At 31.6% G+C, this 23,511-nt stretch overlaps 1 protein-coding gene across 1 annotated transcript; it reads right to left on the bottom strand.

Moving 5' to 3' along the window:
- Nucleotides 1–3,436: 3,436 nt before the first annotated feature.
- LOC114317449 (anamorsin homolog) lies at nt 3,437–9,477 on the bottom strand. The gene is given in 8 exon segments (XM_082899332.1): nt 3,437–3,694; nt 3,796–3,870; nt 4,081–4,217; nt 4,343–4,505; nt 4,981–5,267; nt 5,270–5,299; nt 6,416–6,563; nt 9,381–9,477. Coding segments are annotated over 7 exon segments (867 nt in total). The 5' UTR covers nt 6,552–6,563; nt 9,381–9,477; the 3' UTR covers nt 3,437–3,655.
- Between the last annotated feature and the right edge of the window lie 14,034 nt (nt 9,478–23,511).

Below are 23,511 nucleotides of genomic sequence, written 5' to 3'. Positions count from 1 at the left end.
CAAAAGTTAACTATAATGTAAGGCCTGTGTGGCCGGATCCAGAGCAGTCCGTGAATTAGCGGCAACAAAGTCAGATCAAGAAGCTTGTGAAGCTAGATCAGGAGCACCCCTCGAACTAGGGGCAAGAATTTCAAATGTGCTCGAAGAGTCCAAGATGAAGATTGGCAAGAATGCCAAACCCCAGAAGGGAGGAAAGAAAAAGACATTGTTGAAGGACAACCGAGTTCCTATCCACAAACACTAGGGGCAAATTCAGCCTCCATGGGATGGACTCCTGCATCGTCAGCGAACAACAGCCACTCTCTTGGATTCAGACGGATTCGAGATCTCAGAACCATTTGATATGGACCAAGCTACACTTTTACCCTTGAGAGGCTCGCTGGGCTGAAAACCCGGAAGGACGACCCAGGCAAAAGTTAGAGCAAGAAAAAGAACAAAAAGAAAAAGAAGAAAAATGCAAAGAACAAGAAAAAAGAAGAAATGAAGAAAAAGAAATGAAAAATTTTGAAAAAGAATGAACAAAGTAGAAAAGAAATGAAAAGAATTGAAAAGAAAAGAAGAACATAGCTCGCAAGGTTGAAAACCCGGAAGGGCGGCCTTGGTAAAAGTTAGAGCGCAAAAGGAGAGGTTAAATACCCGAGTGTACCTTAACCCCGAACTACGTAAGGCTTGATTCCCATCTTTGGATTTCTAATTAGGATCATGCATGGATTTCTAATTAGCTTCTGTTTTGGCTTTGAGTACTCGGTAAGTTTTATGCTTTAGCATCTTTGCATGCGTGTGAGTGACTGCCATGAATAACATGCTTACCATGAGGCTAATTGCTTATGTGATATAACTGCCTGAATGCCTGTAGGTGAAGGTTGGATTATTTGGATTGGAACAATTCGTTGATTGTGAGTTTTAAGCCCACTAGATAGTGGCAAAATCATGTTTTTTTTCTAAGCCCACCCGAGGGTGGCAAATCCACGTCTTAGCCTACTTGCGGGTAGCACCATCAAACCACTTTAAAAAATAAACACGTAATGTTTTGTTCCAATTCAGGCGATCCAGTCTATACTTGTATGCTGTGCGCATCACATAGTAAATCTAGGCTAATAACCGGAATAAGAACGCATAATGTTTTTAAAAATAGATATCATAGTTAGTAGAGGTCGATCTTTGATCGGACGAGCGGGGGTGCTCACGAAGTGACCTTCCCCAATCGTACCCAAGTTCCCGAGCCGAGGCAACTTTAGTGATGACGGACACGTGGCCTTAGGCAAACGAGTCAAGGTTTCCTAAGTTTCCCCAAAATAAAATATTTAGGTGGCGACTCTGTATCTGGCAAAGCAGTCCATGTTTGGCACTTCTTTCAAAATCTGTTTTCTCGAAACGATTTGCCGGATTTGGACTCTTTGGTTCAGATTAAGAACCGTGACAATTTGAGAGTCCTGAACTGTAGTGAGCCCAATACGAACAGAACGGGGGGAGCCATCCCTCCCGGGGCGTTCGGGGACGTCTACACCTCCCAGCCCACTTCTTAAAATTCATGATTTTTGGCTTAAATTAAACTACCAAAAGCCGAGTTAAGCTGAACCAAACACTCAAAATAGCTTAACTTAAGCCAAAAGCTGAGTTAAGCTATTTTTAAGCAATACCAAATACCCACTAAGACTAGCAAGACCTATGCCTAAGACCCAAGAAAAGGCTCGTAGATTCATTAGTTTTATACTATATTAAAATTTCGAAAATAGCCCAATTTTGTTTCATTAATTTAGGCTAGTTTAAGGGCCAAAAAAATTATATTTGACCCAATTGAAAAAATGCCCAATTAAAAAATATTTAGAAGTGTTAGTTGTTAGCCAATTGAAAAAATAAAAAATAAAATATATGTGTATGTATTAGTCTTTAGCCCCATTCTATTTGGCCTTTTTTTTTTTAATTTTTTTTTTTAACTCTCTCTTTAAGGCCCAATTATGTGTTTTTTTAGTGGATTTTTTTAAATATTTTATGTAATTTATTTTATTTTATTTTGTAGATACACCTAATCTAGATACTTAAAAAGTATAATAGTTACGATTTTTTTTTTAAAAAAATACCAAATATAAAAAAATACAAATTGCAAACTCATAAAATTATTTTTGAAAACTCTAAATCAAACAGGGTGATTTTTTTTTTTTTTTTTTTATAAATATTAGAAGGCCTGGGAAAATTATTTCGCCTTACGCCTCCGGAAACTCACGGCTGACCCAAATAAATTATTAGCCTATTATATTGAATATCTATTATTTACATAAATAACATAACACAAAATGTTATATTTTTCTTTTCTCACTCAGAAATTGTAAATGCCACAATAGTGACACACCCGTTCTTTAATTTTTATATCTATATCACATTATATAAATTATTTATTTTAATATTATTAATGATTTTATTTCAAAAAGTTATAGATAGAAAAAGGATTTTAACAAATTAATTATCTAGCTACACCAACAAAAAAAAAAAAAAAACTCAAATTTATGTGTAATTCATACTACATATCATGAATTCATTATTTCTAACTTTTATCACAAAATGATATAAAATAGTCGTTTTAGATCATATATTATCTCACATGGTACTCCTAGAATATTTATTTAAATGATACATTTTTCTATATTTTGTAATTTTTATTTAAATCTACTTTTCTCACTTCTTAAAATTAAAAGTTATTAATTAATACTATTAGGCTATTTGTGCCATTCACGAAATAGTTTTTTTTTTTTTTTCTTCAAAATAATGCTCTATACTTTTAAAATAAAAGTTACGAACTATTATGAAATATAGAGTGTATATGGTAGCATTTTCTAAAAGTATAACTTAAATAAATATATAAATATTTATATATATATATATATATATAGAATACTCTTCTGTTTTTAATAAATCACTGTTCTATTTTTTATTCATTTATTGCATGTGAGTGTATTGAATGGAAATATGGAGGAATTATAAAAAGTCACATAATTTTGTACAAAAGTTTTATCTGTACATCAATTATTCCTTCTTTAGCAAAGTTGAAACGTGGCTAAAGCCTTGTTTGGGAACATATTATTTTAGTAACTTTTTGACTTTTTATGAAAAGATATACAGAAAAATAAAGAGAGTGATGTGATAATTTATAGTGACTTTTTATTTTTTAACTAAAATATATAACTGACAAACGAGACCTAAGTACAACTCTTATTCAATAGCAAAATTGCACTACTATGATTTTTATTTTTAGTTTGGTAGTAAAAATTAAACTTGTTTTCTAACCAAACTTGCACTGTTTTATAAACTCCATTTTCTTTTAATTATTTTTCTTCCTCATCCCTTGCCAATAATGAACTTCTTAACCATTGAAGGCTCACTCTCTCTCTCTGCATGAGAGATTTGTCAGACAACTGTAACTTTCATACACAACAAACCAAAATCAATTATTCCCTTCTCCATTCAAATCAAAATTTTGTTGATTATAAACTGAGCATTTTTACTCGTTTATCATTTTAGAAGTTTTTTGAGTCACAAGCAGAAAAAGATGACTAGACTAAATCAAACACATGTTGAAGAAGACACTCGCTCATAGACGCTGACAATCATATAGCGTCTGAAGGCCCAACGCACGAGGGACACATCCAGTTTCAATCTCTTAAATGTCCGCCGCAAGAAAGTTCCCAGAAAGAGTAACCTGTGAATTCGTTCATGTTTGGCATCTCATTGCTATATAGACAAAAAAAGAAGAGCGAAAAAAAGAGAACTTTTCAAACTGCTTTCTATCTTAAAACGCACCTTGTCACCAAGTTTGAATGGAGGTAGACCCCTGTAAGGGCATGTGCCGCATCGAAAAGCATCACCTAGTCCACACTGCAAGCAAGAGCAAATTGAACTCAATAGAAAACAAATAAATATAAGAAGAAAAAAAAATTAAAGTTCCACGACTCTGTCATGGCAGTTAAAAGTTTACGCGTTTATTTGTTAAACAAGTATATAAAACCTAATCCAGTCTAGAGATGCCATAAGAAAACAGCAATCGGTATTACAAACAAAAAAAAATTAATTTAACAAAGCACATACACTGCCACATGCTGATTGAGGATTGTTCAGCTGGTTCCTAGTCAGTCCTAGCTTCTGTACCTTCTCCTCTTCCTCAGCTCTTCCACAAGTGCAATTTTTGCAGGCTTTCCTCGTACTTGAAACTTCACAATCACCAACTACGTACACATGTTAATTAAATGTGTGAATTACAAGTTAAGAGAAAAATTACACGGAACAAAATTCATATAATCAGGGAAAGTGTGACATTCAAAACAATAGAACTTAAATGTCATTGTCTTACTAGGTGGCAACTGACGTTTCTTCAAATCCTCCTCAGTCAAGAGGCTATCCTCATCAATCAAATCCATATCATCATCAATCTGGACTTTGGGCAAGCTTTTTGCGGGCTTGCTCTTGAGAGAAAAGGATGAACCAATCTTCCAAGAAGGTTTCCTGGCTTTAATCTGTTGAGAAAAGGAAACAAATTCAAATCCATGTTTTGTGAGACACAATAACAATAACCTAATCAATTTAAATCATCATTTTCACTGTTTGACAAAGACATCTAGGAGCAACAACTGCGTGTTGGGTTGTGTAATTAGTATGATTCTGAAATTCCTCATAATTCCAAAAGATTTGGGACATCAACTCAAAACCCAAACCTAAAGTTAGAAATCAATAATACGCTTCCATATTTTCCTGCAAAGAAAAAAGATAAAATTAAAAGCTTTGTGCATGTTATAAGCATCCACAAGGTCTCCTCATTTTACCTTATCCTTCATAGACGGGGAACAGCAATTGCAGATGGAGAATTGAAATTCATTGATAATACTGGTTGACACACATTCAAAGAACAGTCAGGGCTCACTATTTTCACTTGACCAAGAAGGGTGGGGTGATTTTTCGTGTCAAGAAAAAACAAAAAAAAAAAATACTCACCCCAACGGGCTGTACGCCCTCAGATTGTAAAACTGACTTCACAGGAAAAACCTGTACATCTAGGAACCCTGCCACCAGTAACTTGAGCTCAAGAGAAGAGGTTTTCTGCAAAAAGACAGAAATAAGTCCCTTATAATTTGATATTCCACCAAGAAAGAAACAACATAACTGTGACGTCACCATTTCCCCTGTTGCAGATACAGAATACTGTTGAAGTAGGACCATTCCACCAGGCCTCAACACACTTGAGATCTCCCCAAACAACTGATCACCAGGAAATTCAAACGATCCACAGATGACAAATCCACTGGCAGCTGACCTGCACTAATCACAGTCAACAATAGGAAGCTGATATAAATAGAATACACATTCAAACTAAATTAAACTGAAGAAAAAAAAGGACTAGATCTTCCATCATTCTTCGGCCCAAAAGTTAGTCTAGCATCTTGGTGAGATCTAGTGTTGTTTAATATTGCCCAGTTTTTAAGTTGATGCATGGATGACCACATAGCATTATTTATGAGTTTCCATTATGCATTGCATTGATTGGTTTTTAGAGGAAGTGAAAATATTATTGTGCTATTGGGGCGGGAATAGTAAGCCCTGGAGGCTCATAACTCGGTGCCAACAACCACTGCATTTATCGTTCATTCATATCACAGTTCAACATCTAATCGTAGACTTTCTTATACCTGCTTCTCTGTTTAGACATATTTTTCTTCTCCCTGCATGTGTCATATTTCTGTAGTTCTCTCTCCACCAAGCAATTCTTTTTTTATTTTTTTCCCCCATGTTTGACCTTAACACAATCATTTTTTTGGACAATCAGGTTAGTCTCTTGGAAGTCCTTGTATGGTTATCAAAATTCCTGATTTTTTTAAATTGGTTATCAACTGGGGTAGAGAAAATAAGAGTAGCTTTTTAAAATTTTCAGTTTATATATCTAATGTAAATCCATATCCTTTATTTATATCAATATTTTGTGAGATGAAATACTGACACTTGATGCTAATGATGGCAGTAGTTTCTGGGATATTTTGCTTTCAAAATTTTCATTTTGACTTTAAATAATAGTCCTTGTTCAATACAAAAGCTTTCTTGTTCTTTCTCTTTCACAATTTATTTATTTATTTATTTTTTTTTCAAGAAGACGACAAAGAACAAAAGAAAAACAAAAAGAACAAGCTTCTTCTCACATGCTACCCAAACATCCAAATGGTTGCCAAAATATCTTGCATAGTAAACTAAAAAAGAAGAAGGCAGAGACAGACCAAAAGAGAGAGAGAGGGGAAAAGGAAAGTTACTTCTTAGATGGTATTGAGTCATTTATCAGACTTCCAAAAATACATATCCACTAAGAAAATTGAGATATGCATGTAATTTGTGAGTTGGAACATTGGATTCTTAAATTTATAGTGAAGGATGAGAAACATACTTAGCACTGAAGCTTGAGTGATGATTAGAGGATCAATCTGCTCCAGTCCTTCATTCTTGATCATCTTGATGGCATTTAAAACTGCACTAATAGGCAGCACTGCCAGATCTGTAAGTGCCAAAACACTACTCTGCATCACTATAGTATCCTGCAAAAGAAATTGACAAAATAATTCCTTATGATAAATAATCAAATTAAAATATTTAATAAGTAGCATGTAAGCATTCAAAATTCATCTACAATGTTTAACTAAGAAGCATGGACACGGACACGTGACACGACACGAGTACGACACGGACACGCTGACACGTTAATTTTCAAAAAATGCAGGACACGACACGAGGAGGACACGCATGAAATACATAATTTTATATATTTATTACATGTTATATATATATGAATATATCATTCAAAGATAATAAAAAATGCAATATGACACTAATTCTTATAAATTTATATGGTTTTTATTTTATTATTGTATCTTAAGTTATTTTGTTCAAACTTATAATTAGTTTTACGTATGTCTAATCGTTAGACACGTGTGTTTAAACGATTGACACGTGTGTCCTTTAAGTGTCCAAGTCTTTAAACAATAGGACACGTTTTGAAGAGTGTCGGACACGTGTCCTGAGAGTGTCCAAAGAGTGTCGGTGTCCGACACGTACCCGACACGGATACGTCACCTTCCTAGAAGTGTCCGTGCTTCTTAGATGTTTAAATAAACATCAAAAGTGTCATATAGACTTTTTCATGACCCTTGTATTTGAAGCGTTGGATAGCTTAATATGCATTGTTGACACCATAGCTTTATATACATTGTTGAGCCCATTTCCAACGAGCTTAACCTTTTGGGACAATTGGTGACTTGACATTGTATCGCAGCTCAAGTTGGACAAGATCTTGGGTTCTAGTCTCTCCAATTACGTTTATTCTTCATTTGAATTATGCTTCTCTCTCTATTTATGTCTGTTTGAATCTCCACATACAAGACGGGATTGCATATAAAGGAAGGTTTTGGATAGCTTGATATATATTGTGAGGCTATTTCCTAATAATTTAAGCTTTTAAGATAATTGATGACTTAAACATAAAAAGCTCCTTAACATATATGCTTCAGAGGAAGCATATATATTCTCAAAAAACCAACACAATGAAGTTATCAGCCAACAAATTCCAAGGGAAAACCGACCATCAAAGCCACTTATTTCTACAAGGAATGAAAATATCAATAGAAAAATACTAGCATAAAAATAGCCTAGTAAGAACGGTCCTCGTGTATTCATCTTTTTATCCTCTTTTCCTAAACAATTGAGAGCAAAATGGCCACAAAACACAAACCAAAATACACACTCCTAATCTCAAATCAATATATATAAGCACACTTTCTAATAGAAGAGGTAGAGGCTTTTTTTTTTTTTCCCTGACCACTATCCCTGATGGGAAGTTTTCTACAAATTGTGGAACCTTAAAGAGAACATGATAAAGACACCACATTGCCAATGGAAATTGGTTAATGTTCCTAAAGCCCATGGATCACACTACTAATAAATAAAGCATTTAATTGAGGGCTATAAATTTTGGTACCTAGGTTGGCCCATCTCCCTGGTCAACCTAACTAGCACCAAATGATTGGGGCCAATCCAACCACGTATGGGCTGGAAGATAGGTCGAAACCCACAACCAGTAGGTGGGAGACTTGGACCAAGAATGGTGTACAGCTAGGAATCCATCTCCTAGGCATACTGTCTAGAAGATAACATGGGATAAGGTGCGATCTTATCTCAAAAACCCATAAATCAACTAGCAAGAAACCAAGAAAAGGGAGTTATCCATAATTGGAATAAGAATTTGTCACTCAAGTGAGACTAGGAACTCAACACTACAAACATAGCATCTATAAATGTGTTAATGTACAAGCAAGTTGATACTAAGAATTTAAGCAATTACTGTAAGTCTATAACACAGTTACACACAAACAAAGCCTACTGACAACCAATATGACTATAGAATTGTGACACCAGAAGATTTGAACCTTAGATCCGTTAAATGAGCTTAAGTCACCAATCACTTATCTATAATATTTAAGTACTTATCTCAGTTCTTGTTTTCAGTATCTAGCTAAAACTTACTGAATTATCATACATGACCAACAAAGGTAGTATGAACACTTCGGAGGCACCAACATATGACAAATGAAGACACTTGGGAATCAAAATAGTAGATTTTTGTGTGCACCACGTTGGTAGCATATGCATATGCACTTATCGTTGGACAGAACTTGTACCACGAAGTAATGAAGAAATGCTTTTAGATACTAACTATGGATCACGGTTCAAACTACAAAATTACTCCCACCCCCCTCCCCCATGACAAAGATGACAAGTCCTCTCTAGACTGGCATAGAAAACTATATTTCCAAATTATACAACAAAACTTGAAATTATAAAATTGACCTCCAATTGTTTACTGCTGAAGTTTGAGAAACAATGGTATATCATACAGCAGCGTTATGACCAATTAATGCAGAGCAGTATAGTTTAAACCCATAGTTCCATTTTTAAAACTTGAAAAAAGTTCAATGTGGGTACATCCTTTATGAGGCACTTTCCATTTCTAATAGTAAGAATATCATCATGCAAGAGCTTGCATACTCACCAAAACAAATAATAATAAATAAATAATCCAATACCTTGCAAATAGCATGGTGATACAAAACCCTAGTAGATTTGAACACTTTTTTTTTTTTTTTTGGGGGGGGGGGGGGGGGGGGGGGGGGGGGGGGGTTACATGAACAACCAAACATTGATATATGCAACAAAACATTCATTTGAGTTGAGAAAATAACAAAAATCCAACAACCAAGCAGAAATACAAAATATGCATGATTCACAAGTTCTCATCGATTAGGTCGTCGCGGCTTTCAAAGGCAATATTGAACAAACGCACGCTTGAGAAAGAGAGGCACCTGAGATGGTTAGTCGGCGGCCGGGCGAAGAGGGGTGAGGATGTTTGAGAAGAATTTTTTTGTTTTTTGTTTTTTTGAGTTTGGATGCTATGGTGCTAAGAAATAAAATAAAATAATTATAATTTAGGCAAATTACACTAATAATTTTTTAGTTTAGGACTTTTGTGACTTTAATTTTTTATTTTTAATTGTGATATTTTTTTTTTGAACTTTAAATCTTATTTAAGAATATTTTCTTTACAAACAGTTAATTTTAAAATAGAATCGTTATACAATTTATTTTATATTGGTTATCTTATATTTTGTTTGAAAGGTAATGGTATTTTTTTAATGAATAGTCGTGGAATTTTCTTTGTTATAAAATTTTGTTTTGTTTGTTTTTGAGAATCTATTTTCAGGGAAAAAAAATAATTTAAGAAACTAAAATTTAAATTGGTAAAAAAAATTAAAGATGCATTATTTTTATATAATTTTTATCTTTTGAGAGGGTATAAATAATTTTTATTTTTTTTTTGATATTTGTTTTCTTTAAATTAGTTTTTATTTTTATAAAAGTCAAATATTTCGACAACTTAGATGTCATTATTAAATCAATCCATTAAATCAAAAAATCTAAAACTAAATATTTCATATATTAAACCTAACGATTACACATTAAAAACATAATAACCATCCATTACATGATAATTATCCAAAAATATTTATGATTAATAAATATAACTATTTATTACAGGACAACTATTCAAAAATATAAACAAAAATAATCACTCATTACATGATTATCATCAAAACACATATTAAAAATTAATTTGGTAAAAATATAAAATATTTATCATTTTTATATAATTTTATTTTTGGTGGGTAGAAATAATTTTTAAAAATTAATTTTTTTTTGAAATTTATTTTTGTCAAACTAATTTATATTTTATCAAATTAATGACTTTACTCTTGAAATGGAACAACGGTGCCTTCAATTCTCCTTATTTGGAATGAGATTCAAAATTCAGGATCAAATATATCATAATTGAAAGGTCAAGGGCTAGAGTGAAAGAAGTCCTAAATTACAGGGACCCTTAGTGTAATTTGTCCTATAATTTAAATATAATATTTTATCTTATTAATTTATTTAATATATTTTGTCTTTTTATACTTATTTAGTCAAAAAAATTGTTGCCAAACGGCAACTATGCTAATAGAAGTGAGTTATGTTCATGGGTCGGGTTTGATGCAAATTTTAATTTATATGAAAATGGTAAGATATAAAATAAAAAATAATTGAGTAAAAATTAATATATAATATTTTAGTGATTTTAATTTTGTTATAATAAAAAATTAAATTACATATTATACATATTTAATAAATATAATTAGAAGGAAGCAAAATTCGTCCCCCACCCCCACTTCTTCATTGAGGTAAATAAAAATCTATGTGAGGCTGAACTGGAGATACGAGGTGGAACGGAGCAGGGTGGGACGAAGGAAAACAATTATTTCAATACCTCTATGCTCACAATATATAAATATATATGTAAAAGTACTCTTTTTATTGAAGAATAGATTATAGTGAATATCCTTAAATTATACGCGTAATTTATTTGCATTTCACTTCATAAACTTTAAAACACAATTGTTAATCACATTTAATTATTTTTTATTAACTTCACTTATTCTGTTATAATTTTGTCATAGAACTTAAACAAAATCAGTTAATAGGTGAAATATATTATATACTTATTGATTTTTTAGATAATAATCAGTGTTTTGGTTTCAATTTTATGGATTTAATTTTCTAAAAATTGAGTTTTTTTAGTTTTTCTTAGCTTTTTGTTGGGAAATTTGGCTATAAACCCTCTTTACCTTCCTTTCATTGTTAAAAGGAATAAGAAAAAAATTAAATTTTCTAAACCCCTTCATAATTATAAAATCTTGCATAAATGACAAAATTTATTATTTAAATATTTTTTTAGACTATTATACCCTCAACTAAATCTTCCCACCTTCTCCACCCACTCTCTCTCCACCTTCTTGGTCTCTATGACTCTGGCCAGCCAAAATCGAGTTCATCTAAGCCTAAGATTCATTCAACCTTTGACCTAGAACACTGACCTGATTCAAGCAATCACAATCTGACCTGTTTATTTGAATTGAAGCTTAGTTTGAAGCTTTAATCTAATTTGCGTCTGTTAAGAAACTAAGGACTTCATCGCAAAATTGATCCGATTCGACAATCAACCCGAATTCAAGCTTCTGGAACTCGCGATTACGAACTGGAGTCCTTCGCGATCTGACCTTGGGTTCTCTCTTGTGACTTGTTGCTCTTTGAGTCAACTTCGATGAGAACTTTGGATTTCAAGTTCTAATTGGAATTGCGATTTCAGTTTGCATCTGGCTTAAAGGTTGCAAACTCTAAGTTCGAACGACTTACAGATCAACTTCGCTAACTAAATCGCAATCAGACTTGTGTTTGCTATCTTTAAGCGAAATTAGACTCAATTTGAAGCTTCTATTGCAATTTGAAGATCCATCGAGTTCGCAATGACCACGTGGAGAAGAGTGCGGGTGGAGTTGTTTGGTTATACATATTTTTTTAAACACAGATTTGAGTTCTGAATATATGTGTATATATATATATATATTTGTGTGTATGAGTGTTGTTGAACACATGTATTTTTTTCATTGAGATTTGTGATTGTTGATCGAGTTTTAGAAGTTTTTCTTCTCAATTAGATATGTTGATTTGTTGATTAATTTGTTTTGTTTTTGTTTGTTTGTTTGTTTTTTATTTATTTTTGTTGTTTTTTATCTAATTTCATTTGACAGAACCAGAGTAAAATTTTACTCTGGTTCTATTGCTCTGTTTTTTTCATTTGACAGAACCAGAATAAAATTTTACTTTTATACAGAGTACAATTTTACTTTTGTGTAGAGTCTAACATTTTACTCATTTTTCAGAGTAAAATTTTACTTTTATACAGAGTAAAATTTTACTTTTGTATAGAGTCTAACATTTTATTAGTTTTTCAGAGTAAAATTTTACTTTTATACAGAGTAAAATTTTACTTTTAGTTTCAGAGTGTAACATTTTACTCTTATTCAGAGTAAAATTTTACTTTCATACAGAATAAAATTTTACTTTTAGTTTCAGAATGTAAAATTTTACTTTTATACAGAGTAAAATTTTACTTTCATACAGAGTAAAATTTTACTTTTAGTTTCAGAATGTAAAATTTTGCTTTCATACAGCGTAAAATTTTACTTTCATACAGAGTAAAATTTTACTTTTAGTTTCAGAATACAGAGTAAAATTTTACTTTTATACAGAGTAAAATTTTACTCTGAAATATATAGTGAAGATGACTTAATAGGAGAGCTGATAGATATGAGGGTAATATAGTAAAAGAAACAAATTTTAAAATATTAGGGGATTTTGAAAGTACTTATATAATTCTTGTCCTTTTGAAAGACAAATTAGATAGCGAGGGGGCTATCACCAAATCCCCCTTTTTTGTTTTTAATTAATATTTTTGAAACTTTAAGCAATTTTTTTACTTTTTTAAAAGTAAATTTTTTGTAATTTTTTTTTTAAAAAAATCAATAAATATACAGGAATACGAAAAATGTACTAAATTTGTGTATTTTTTTATTTTTTATTTTTAGTATTTAGTGAATTTTCTAAAGATTTTTTCCACCAATATTATACTTTTTAAGTGTATTTATGTTTAATATATCTAAAAATTAAAATAATTGCTTATAATATTTGAAAAATTCAGTGAAAACAAAAAAATATATATGAAAAATAAAAAAATTCAATTTTCTAAAAAGTGAATTCTGAAAATCGAAACCAAACAAGCTGAATACTTTTTATAATTTTTGAAGGATAATAACATCCTAATATGATGCTTTCATTTGCACTTTTGTTTTCATTAACTTAGTGGCAAAGAACAAACGGAATCACCAAATAATGATATTATTGCCCTAAAAATTTAATAATTGTGTCATATATTTTACGTATGATCTGATTTTATGTAAATTTTTAACAAATTTCTAACAAAAGGGTTAATCGTGATAACATATATTTGAAGTGATTAACTGTTGATGTTGAAATTTAGGCAAGTAAAATGCAAATTCAGCCTCGTTTGGGGAGTACTTATTTTAGCTAAAAAGTCACTATACTCTCTCTACTTTTCTGTACATATTTCGTAAAAAGTCAAAAATTACTAAAATAGCTTGTTCCCAAATGAGGCCTTAGTCATAATTTAAGGGAGTTTATTGCAATTTACCGTTTATTGAATTTGTTCTTCCTTGTTTGGCTTGTGGTTTAAAAATAATTATATTCCTATTTGCAATATTGTGGTTTGAATATTAAATACCACTTTTTAGTCCAAAAGCCAAAAAGTCACCCAAAAAAAAAAAAAAACCAATAACCAATAACCTATACCAAAAAGTCAAAAATTCTCTTTTCTCTCTACATTTTGCACATCTTTTCGTAAAAATCAAAAAGTTATTCCAAACATATTAGTTTTTTTTTAGAGGAAATTGGTCTAAGGTCCCTACCAAACTTTTAATATGAGGAGAGATTCACAATATTATTTTTTGATGCCTAAGGTCCCTCAATGTTATTTTAGTTTATGAAATAGCTATTTTACCTTTCTTTATAATATACAGGCGACATAGATTTTGATAATACAAATATTCGTGGAGATTTTATAGGGATTTTGTAGTCGTATAGAAGTTAATTTTCGTTGATCGTGTAGAAGTTGTTTTTCATTGCTCGTGTAGAAGTTGAAGTCGTGTTGAAGCTCGAAATTCTAGTGGAGTTGAATTACGTAAGTTTAATAATTAGTGTAAGTTTTTTTATTTTTCATTTGATTTGTATGTAAAGACTCTGATTTTAGAGAAGTTTTTGTAGTGTATTTTGAATTAGGTTTTTATTTTCAGTTTTGATCAATGTAAAAGAAAAGCCAGCTTAGTGTAATTTTGTTTGATTTTTGAAGTTGATTTTTCATTCTTTGTTATTTGACAATGGAGTTGATTTTGATTTTTGGAGTTGATTTTTCGTTCTCTGTTACATGTATATCAATGATAAGTTTTGTTCTTTGTGTTTGGAGACCAGCTCTGTTTTTCTGCTATTTCCTAAGTTTTGTGCTCTGTTTTTTTTTTTTTTTTTTGCACTTTTCATTTATTCTGTAGTTTTTTTTTCTTTTTCTGCACTTTTGTTTGTATTCCAGAGAAAATTGTATGTTTGTTATTATAATCCAACGAAAATCACAGATAAAATTGTAAGCTTCTAGTCTAGTGAAAATCACAGAAAAGATTATAATTTCATAACAAATCTTCTATATGATTTTTGTTAGTGATTGTGTTTAATAATTAGTATTAATTTTGTCTATAATTTTCCCTAGACTCTTTAATTTTCTTTGTTATGTTTCTCTGTGATTTTCAATAGACTCATTAATTTTCTTTGTGATTTTGTTTTTGTTATCTTGAAGGTGAATATAAGTTGGTAAATTTTTCTAGATTTTGATTTGAGTGCAATACTGCACAATCACACAGAGAAAATTGTAAGCTTGTAGTCCAATGAAAATTACAGAGAAACCTATAATTTCATAGCAAATCTTCTGTGAGATTTTTGTCTATGATTGTGTTTAATAGTTAGCATTAAATTTCTCTGTAATTTTTTCTTGATTCATTAATTTTTCTGTGATTTTGTTTTGTTATCTTGAAGGTGAATATAAGTTTGTAAATTTCTTTGGAGTTTTATTTGAGTCCAGAGAAAATTATAAGCTTGTTATTATAATCTAGAGAAAATTAGAATTATTAGAAATTTTTCTGGACTTTTATGTTATTCTTGTGAAGTGTTTTTATATTGAACAAGTTGTTTTTCGTATTTTTTCTTTCAGTTTAGATGGACAATGCAGTGTTGTTGCTGTGCAAATACGGGAATGATACTATTGTTATTAATGTTTCATGCGAGTTGAATTTTGAGGAATTGGTTGGCATTTTGTGTAAAACATGGAAGAATTTGAAACCTTAGACGATATGTATTTCATATTGTATTGCCGGCCATTCGAATTGTATAGTTTGAAATAATATTGATTTTCTGAATATGTTGAGAGTTGTTTGTGCACGTGGTGTTGATATAATTGATGTTTCAGTTATTAGGTGTAGTACTTCTGATCAAGAGGATGAAGTGAGGTCTAATTGGGTAGATGATGTGCGTGGTGAAGGTGATAGGCTCGTGGATATTGAAAGGAATTCGCTCTCTAAGTTTTGTTCTCACCAAGAAAAGGTGTTATTGTCAGTTGGTTGGCGAAATAATATTACGAGTGTTGGACAAAAGTTTGAGGGTGGTGTGGTTGAGTTCCGTACTGTTTTATGTAAGTATGCTATTGAGGTTAGTTTTCAGTTTACGTATATTAAAAATGAAAAGCTGAGGATTACGGCAGAATGTGCATATAAGGAATCAAAGGGATGTATGTGGCGTGTACATACTTCAGTTGAAAAAACAAATGGGTTCTTTTACATAAGAACTTTGAACAATGAACATACGTGTGGTGTGGCAATTCGTACTAGTAAATATGATAGGATGACTTCCAGCTTAGTTTCTGGGCTGATACTTGAAAAGATAAGTGCAAAACCTTTAACTCATCTAGTGGATGTTATCAAAGAAATTAAAGACAAGTATGGAGTCTCGATCAGTTATAACTGTGGTTGGTTAGGGGTTGAAAAAGCAAAATGTAGTACATATGGGGATTCTTGTTTATCATTCGATCAATTACGGTGGTATTTTGATGGGGCATTGAAGAATAATCCAGGTAATCGTTTTGAGTTAAATTTTGAAGACAACAAATGTTTCAAAAAAGTGTTTATGGCTTTTCATACATGCATTGCTGGTTTCAAATATTATCGATCATTATTGTTTCTTGATGGAACATTTTTTAAAGGACGATACAAAGGAGTTATGCCTGCTGCGATGGGGAAAGATGAGAATAAAGGTAATTGTAAATATATCTAATTTTCTCTAAGTATGTGAATTTTCTATACATGTGGGAATTGAGTGAATTTTCTATTTTTGTGGTTATGTTTTATGATTTTTCTCTGACACTTTGAATTTTCTCTGGAGATGGCCAATGCGTGAATTTTCTCTGGAGGTGGGGACTGTGTTCTCTGGATGTGCTACTGTGTGAATTTTCTCTGGATGTGGTCACTAAGTGAATTTTCTCTGGGTGTTGGCACTGCGCGAATTTTCTCTAGAGTTGGTGACTAAGTGAATTTTCTTTGGATGTTTCCACTGTGTGAATTTTCAGTGAATTTTCTCTAGATGTTGCTACTGTATGAATTTTCTCTAGATTTGGCCATTATGTGAAGTTTCTTTGGATTTTGGCAGTGTTAAATTTCTTTGGTTGTTTATTATTCTAATTTTCTCTGCATGTGTATATCTAATATGCTTGTTCCTATTTGTTTTGTAGGTTTTTTTTTCTATAGCTTTTGTCGTTGATGTGACACCCGAATGTTTTAAATTTAACATTACGATAAATAGAACTCATAAATTAAAAATAATAAATAAATAAATAAATAATAATAATAATAATAAATAAATAAATAATAATAAATAAATGCATAATTTAGGAGATTGAGAATTTTATGGTTAAAGAAATACGTCGTGAAACATTACACATTAAATATTTTAGTAAGTGGTAAGTGGTGATTTATAGTTGAGTAGTGAGGTTTTAGACGTGAACCTAACTTATAGTCATATATAATTTTAGGAGTCATCTTGAATTACCAAAGAAGATAATAACTTTTAAATTAAAAACAAATGGTCAAAACATGTCTAAGTTCCAAGAAACTGGATTAGTCAATAGTCATAGAATTCAAACAAGTTAATAAATAAAACGGATAAGGGTAGACTCAGTTTTACACGCGTCAAATTTTGGAAATTTCTGAGACTTACTACCCACGTTTCACCTTCCTATAAATAGGAAGAGTGGCGAGTTAAGGCAATGGAAAGAAAAAAAGGTATAAGAGAGGACGCACGGGTGAGCATCTTGAGTGTTGGTGGAAAGAAAGGATAAATGAATTAATTTAAGGTGAGTTATATTATACCTTGAGTCACCAAAATATATTTTATATATGTTTTGACTTACCAAAATCTATTTTATACAAGTTATGTTTCATTAGTATGTTAATAAAAGTTATGTTTTATAAAGGTTTCAGTGACGTGGATTATTTTCTGAACCCTAATTGCTTAAAAGGAAACCCATGAATATGTTTGATTTACTTTTAAAGAATATTTGGCTATGACCTTATATGAAAATATGTTTTGTGAGTACCACTATGGGAGTCTCATGCCTTGGGGGATTTAAATAACCATTGGCTAGTGTTTGACCACTTTGTGGTCCAGTGTTTGTCGTGGATCCATTGACCAGTGTAGTGATTGTCACTTAGTGATGTACCGTGGTTACAGTGATTATTTCAGTTTCTGGCACTTAATTAATTTGTGTATTCAACTCAACTCAATTTATGTTAATGTTTTAGTTTAAATAAATATCCATGGCCATTTTGTGCCCCTCATAGTATAATATTTCTCACTCTGCTATGTGCTTATAGCTGTTACCCCTTTCAGGTGACGAAGTTTAGCGGGATCAAGATGGAAAATGAATCGCTATGTTATTTTGTTTTCTATCTTTTATTATTAGACTCTTGTAATATCATGAAGTTCAAGTAAACTATGTTTTATTTCCTTATAAATAAACAGTTGGTACCCAGTTATTTATTTTAATTAATATTATCCGCTTGCGCTGTGACTACAAAATTATTCTAATTACAATATTTTTATCTTGGTACGACGCCATGCCTTTGGGTACCGGGTTTGGGTCGTGACAGTTGATGATGCTGAGAATAAAGACAATTGGTGTTGGTTCCTTGAACATTTATGTAAAGTATTAGGATCGGAGAGGGTGATAAGTTTCATATTAGATTGACATTGTAGTATTGTGGAAGGAATTGATAGGTTTTTCCCTAATTACTATAATGGATTTTGTCTTGAACATCTAAAAAGAAATTTGAGGGATAGGTTATCATGTGGAAACACAAATTTGGTTAGGGAGACGATTGTGTCCAAGTCTTCAGAATGTGCATATGCGCCAACAAAGGCATCATTTCATTTCAAGTTAAATGAAATAAAAAGTGAGGGAGGAGACATTGTAAGTGTTTTCTTGGGAAATTTACCATATGAAAATTGGAGTGATGCATATTTTGAGGGGAAACATTATGGTGAAATGTATTCAAATGTTGTTGAGTCATTCAATTCATGGATTCGTAAAGCTCGGCACTTGCCAATAACAAATTTGGTGGACATGATACGGTTGCAAATCATGAATATGAGGTCTGATAGGAGGCTACTTTCTAGTAAATGGAATAAAGTTCTCTGTTTTCGTATAGATAGTGTGTTAGAGAAGCATTTCATGAATGAGAGGACATGGAATGTGAGTTTATTATCTGATAATGTGTTTGAAGTGCATTATTTTCCCTCGGTTATGGTTGATCTTGGGTTGAGAACTTGTTCATGTCGAAAATAGGAAATAAATGGGTATTCATGTTAACATGATGTTGCTGCAATTTTTACGAGTGGAAAGAATTTGAATTCATTTGTTGAACCATTTTTTCATGCTGATATGTATCGTTAAGCATACTTGTTTTCGATTGGCCCAGTTCCACCTGTTGAAAAACCTGTGTCTAGCATTGATGATGCTATGATTTTACCTCTATTGAGTAAGAGACTAACTGGGAGGCCAAAGAAGAACAGAATTGCTTCTACTAGAGAGTTTAAAGGGGTGATGAAGTGTAGTCGATGTGAGAGTATTGGTCACCATAATAAAAGGACATACAAAGAACCTTTGTTAAATAGTTGAGGATAATGCACTTTATTGATTGAATAATATATTTGAGGATGTTAAAAGATCTTATTATAAAAATAACGTGTCTGTTGTGCGTTGTGTTTATTATTTTCTTTGAAATTTTTTCTGTAATTTCTAGATCAATGTTTTTGAAACATACTTTGGGCAATGTGTTTATATTGCCAGTCAAATTAATCCAGAAAAATTTGCCAGTAGCAGATAAATTTACTTTGTGTATCTTGTTTTTTGGAATGTACTTTGTGGACAGTGTGTATATAATACCAATCAAATTCATCTAGAGAAATTTTCCGATAGAAAAGAAAATTACTTTTTGTATTGTGTTTTTAGAAACATACTTTGGGAGTGCCTTTATAATATCAGTCAAATTCATCCAGAGAAATTTGCCAATAGCAGAGAAAATTACTATGTGCATTGTGTTTGTTGAAACATACTATAGGCAGTGTGTTTATAATATTAGTGAAATTCATCTAGACAAATTTGCCACTAGCAGAGAAAATTACTCTGTGCATTGTGTTTTGTGAGGTCAAATTCATCTAGAGAAATTTGCCACTAGCAAAGAAAATTACTCTGTGCATTGTGTTTTGTGAGGTCAAATTCATCTAGAGAAATTTGCCAATAGTAGATAAAATTAGTGCGTGCATTGTGTTTTTTGAATTTGATGATTGTTTTGTACCAACAGAGTGCATTACAAGTTACATGATCATATAGGCACCCTCTTAGCACGATACGAGTTAAATTTCTCTGTGAAATTCTAGTAACTTCATACCAGAGAAATTTCTTCAGACAATTTTCTCTATGTGGATTGTGTTGACAATCACCACTTAGCACGCATTATAAAAAAATATATATTTAACCATTGATAACTATGAAATTTACATTAGTAAAAAATATATATATATATGTCAAACATCATCTTTCCTTCAATGTATGAAAAAAAAAGTAAATTTGATCCTAATTACATTGTGGGCATTGTTTTCCTTTCACTATTATACTTTTGGTTCTTCTTCTAGTAGTATTTGAACTGGTTCTGTCCATGACTGGCCAACTTCGGTCGCAAATCTCTCTATGATTTCTGCCCACATCAACCTTACGTCTTGTGTCGACAATGTCGAGCTGATAGGTTCGTGGTTGGTATATTGTCTCATTATGTAGCATACAAAGAGGCCACAATCTACACTGCATACAAATTATAAGTATAGTTAGTTTTAAGAAACATTCAAATTAGATTATCTTATTTATAGATGTTGTATGAAACTTACGAATCATTGGCTTGTTGTGGAGCATTGTCGACATATTGAAAGTCATAATTTGTGTTTTGTGAGTCTATCAATTTAAAAGAGGGTTGTGATTATGCCTCTCTTTCAAGGCAAGCTTTCAGAAAATTTTCCACATAATCTTACTGTAAAAAAAAGAAAAATTTTAAATAACAAAGAAATTTACACACAAATTAATGGGATTCTATGAAAATTATCATCACATAAACATTATCATGAATCGAAGAAATTTACACTCGTTACCAATTATTTTGCATCTTTGATAAATTTGTCTTGTGCATCATCCCTCATTGGCCTTAGTGAGTTGTAGTACCTCTACAAATTGTCTTGTTTGTCCAAGACAAGTAAGGTTTAGTGATTTCCATCTGTTGACTTCTCATTGCCCCTGGTATGTTGGGAAACATAGGAACCTATAGTTCCTCCATGCGGTTTCAATATGCTTGTCAAATAATGAGACTCGAAAAGTTTGACTTTTCATCATCTTGATGAAGTTTTGTGGTCAGAGAAAATCAAAAAATGGTTATGAGAGAGTTAAAATGACAAGAATTTCATAAATATACACACAGAGAAATTTTAAATGCGCACAACTAGCCAGAGAAAATTAGACTAGTGACACAACTAGCTTCAAGAAGTATCTTAACAAAAGAAAGTAGTAAGTAAATTCTAAAGAAAATCAAATAAAAGAGTAGTAACATACCAAGCTATCTTTTACATGTTCAGACACATTTGATATGTGTTGCAAGATATCTTTTACTTAAGTCCAGACACATTTGATATGTGCTGCAAGATATCTTTTACATGTTCTTTTACAAATTTTGCAACCGGTAGAGTTTATGGAAAAACTCAAGATTTTCTGATGCTTGTTGGTTGAGGTAAGACGTAGTCATCGACATCAAGTACTTCTTTGTTTTTAATGGTTTGCTCTTTTTGCTTTGTAGCTTGCTTTGAACCTCTAGTCACCTTCACAACTTTGGGATATTGAAAGTCTAGATTTTGTTGCTTTTCTTTCCTTTTTTTTTGCGTTTAAATTCTTTATCATTGATGTAGGATCTTTTTTTCACTGTAGACAGTGAAAATATCAGTAAAAGTTAAATTTCTCTGAAGTAATAGATTATATTTCAATATGTAAATTTATTTGATTCAATATTTTTCAGTTACCATAGACTTTTGTCTTTTGTTTTGGTTGTTGTTTGTGTGCCACTTGTTCTTGCTAGGTTATTGGTTGTTGTTCTTTCCGTTTCAATTATACACAGTGAAAATCAAGCAAGCCCCAAAAATCAAATATGTAAATAGACAGAGAAAATCAAATAAGCAGCAGAAATCAAACTGGCCAAACTAATGTGGTTAGAAAAATTTAACTTCCACAGAAAATTAACATTGACAGAGAAAATTGTAATAAATACAAATTTCTCTGAGTTATGTGGTTCAAGATTTTCACTAACCTTGGGGTTGAACTTGTGTTGGTGGTCCGTAAGGTTGTGTTGCTAGTTGGACGGATAGTTCTTGAATTTGTTTATGCTATCTAGCATTTTCAGTTTCAAGCTTTGAAATTGAACATCTCAATTATTGAATTGTTTTTTTTTATCATACTCTTTTTGAATCTCCAACATCCTTAGTTTCATTTGGTTTGTGCTATTTATTTCTTGAAGTTCCGAGTTATTTGATGTCAAGGTTTTTATTGAAATGTCCTTTTCTTGAAGTAATTCATTCCAATTTTTCTCTTATTCTATTTTGGATTTAGAAAGTGTCTTCAGTCTTTGATGTAGATTAGCAATTTGAGCATCCTTAGATTCCTCAGATTCTTGAGGCTGATACATTGTTGAGCCACAAATGCTATCATGATGTTAGTCCATTAGCTCATTATGTTTTTCTTTATCAATTTCCTTATTGTTTACGTCTTCATCTTTGGTTGCAGTGCCTTCATCTTCTTCTTCATTGTCTTCTTCTTCTTTCTGTTCATTTTTTTCTTTGTCTTCTACTTCTTCATTTTCTGCACTGCTTACTTGATCTTCTTTTCCATTGCTTGCTTCTTCTCCCTCTTTGTTGCGTTCTCTTTCTTCATTCCCTGCTTCTTCTTCAGATGAATCTTCTAATGTCTTCTTGAATTTGGCCAATGCCTTTTTTGCTTCTTTCTTCTTCTTTTTACCAAGACAAAACTCCTCTTATGGGGTTTTAGCTAGCTCATTGTTATCTTTCTATAACAGGAGTCTCTTTTATTAGAGAAATATTAAAATTTCACTAAGAGAAAAATTCAAAGAAGATCTACCAAATGCCAGTGGTCAGAGAAAACCAATTAAGGAGAAACAATTTTATAGGCCAGAGAAAATTATGAAACAAGCAATATATTTTAGATATCAGAGAAAATCAATCAAGGCATATAAATTAATGTTACTATAATTGTGGTAAGAGAAATTTGGATTTCAGATAGAATTCATTACAAGGGTAGAAATAAACCAGTGGTAATAAAAAAAGCAACATAAATTGAAATTTTAGAGAAAATTGATCTTAATTAGTCAAGGTACATATGTTATTCCATATAAGATATTGCATCGCAAAGAAAATTGATCAAATCAAGCAAGGCACAAGGAGGGAAACAAACCAGTGGTCAGAGAAATTTTAAAATTTCACTGAGATTTCAATAACAATAGGAATCTAACCTGTCGAGGTGCAAGAGAGTGGCCTGGTGTCTTATGTAGCTGTTTGGTCAAGCTTTGCAGGTTCCATTTGGTACATTTTGGGAATTCAATTGTGTTATTATCTTCCCAGTTGATGATATCCGTATGTTCACATAGCCAATACTGTGATGGAAATTGAAGTAATTAATTTTTCTAAACATACAAATTTGTAAGTATCATAACTGTAAATTTGAATGGAAATTCTACTTACCAGCAATGCAATGACACACCCCATAACTTTTTCTAGAGTTTTGTGCAATGC

Source organism: Camellia sinensis, chromosome 12, assembly GCF_055761805.1.
Source record: "Camellia sinensis isolate YWXY chromosome 12, ASM5576180v1, whole genome shotgun sequence".
In the NCBI taxonomy this organism is placed as follows: domain Eukaryota; kingdom Viridiplantae; phylum Streptophyta; class Magnoliopsida; order Ericales; family Theaceae; genus Camellia; species Camellia sinensis.
This window is presented reverse-complemented; position numbering and strand designations above follow the sequence as displayed.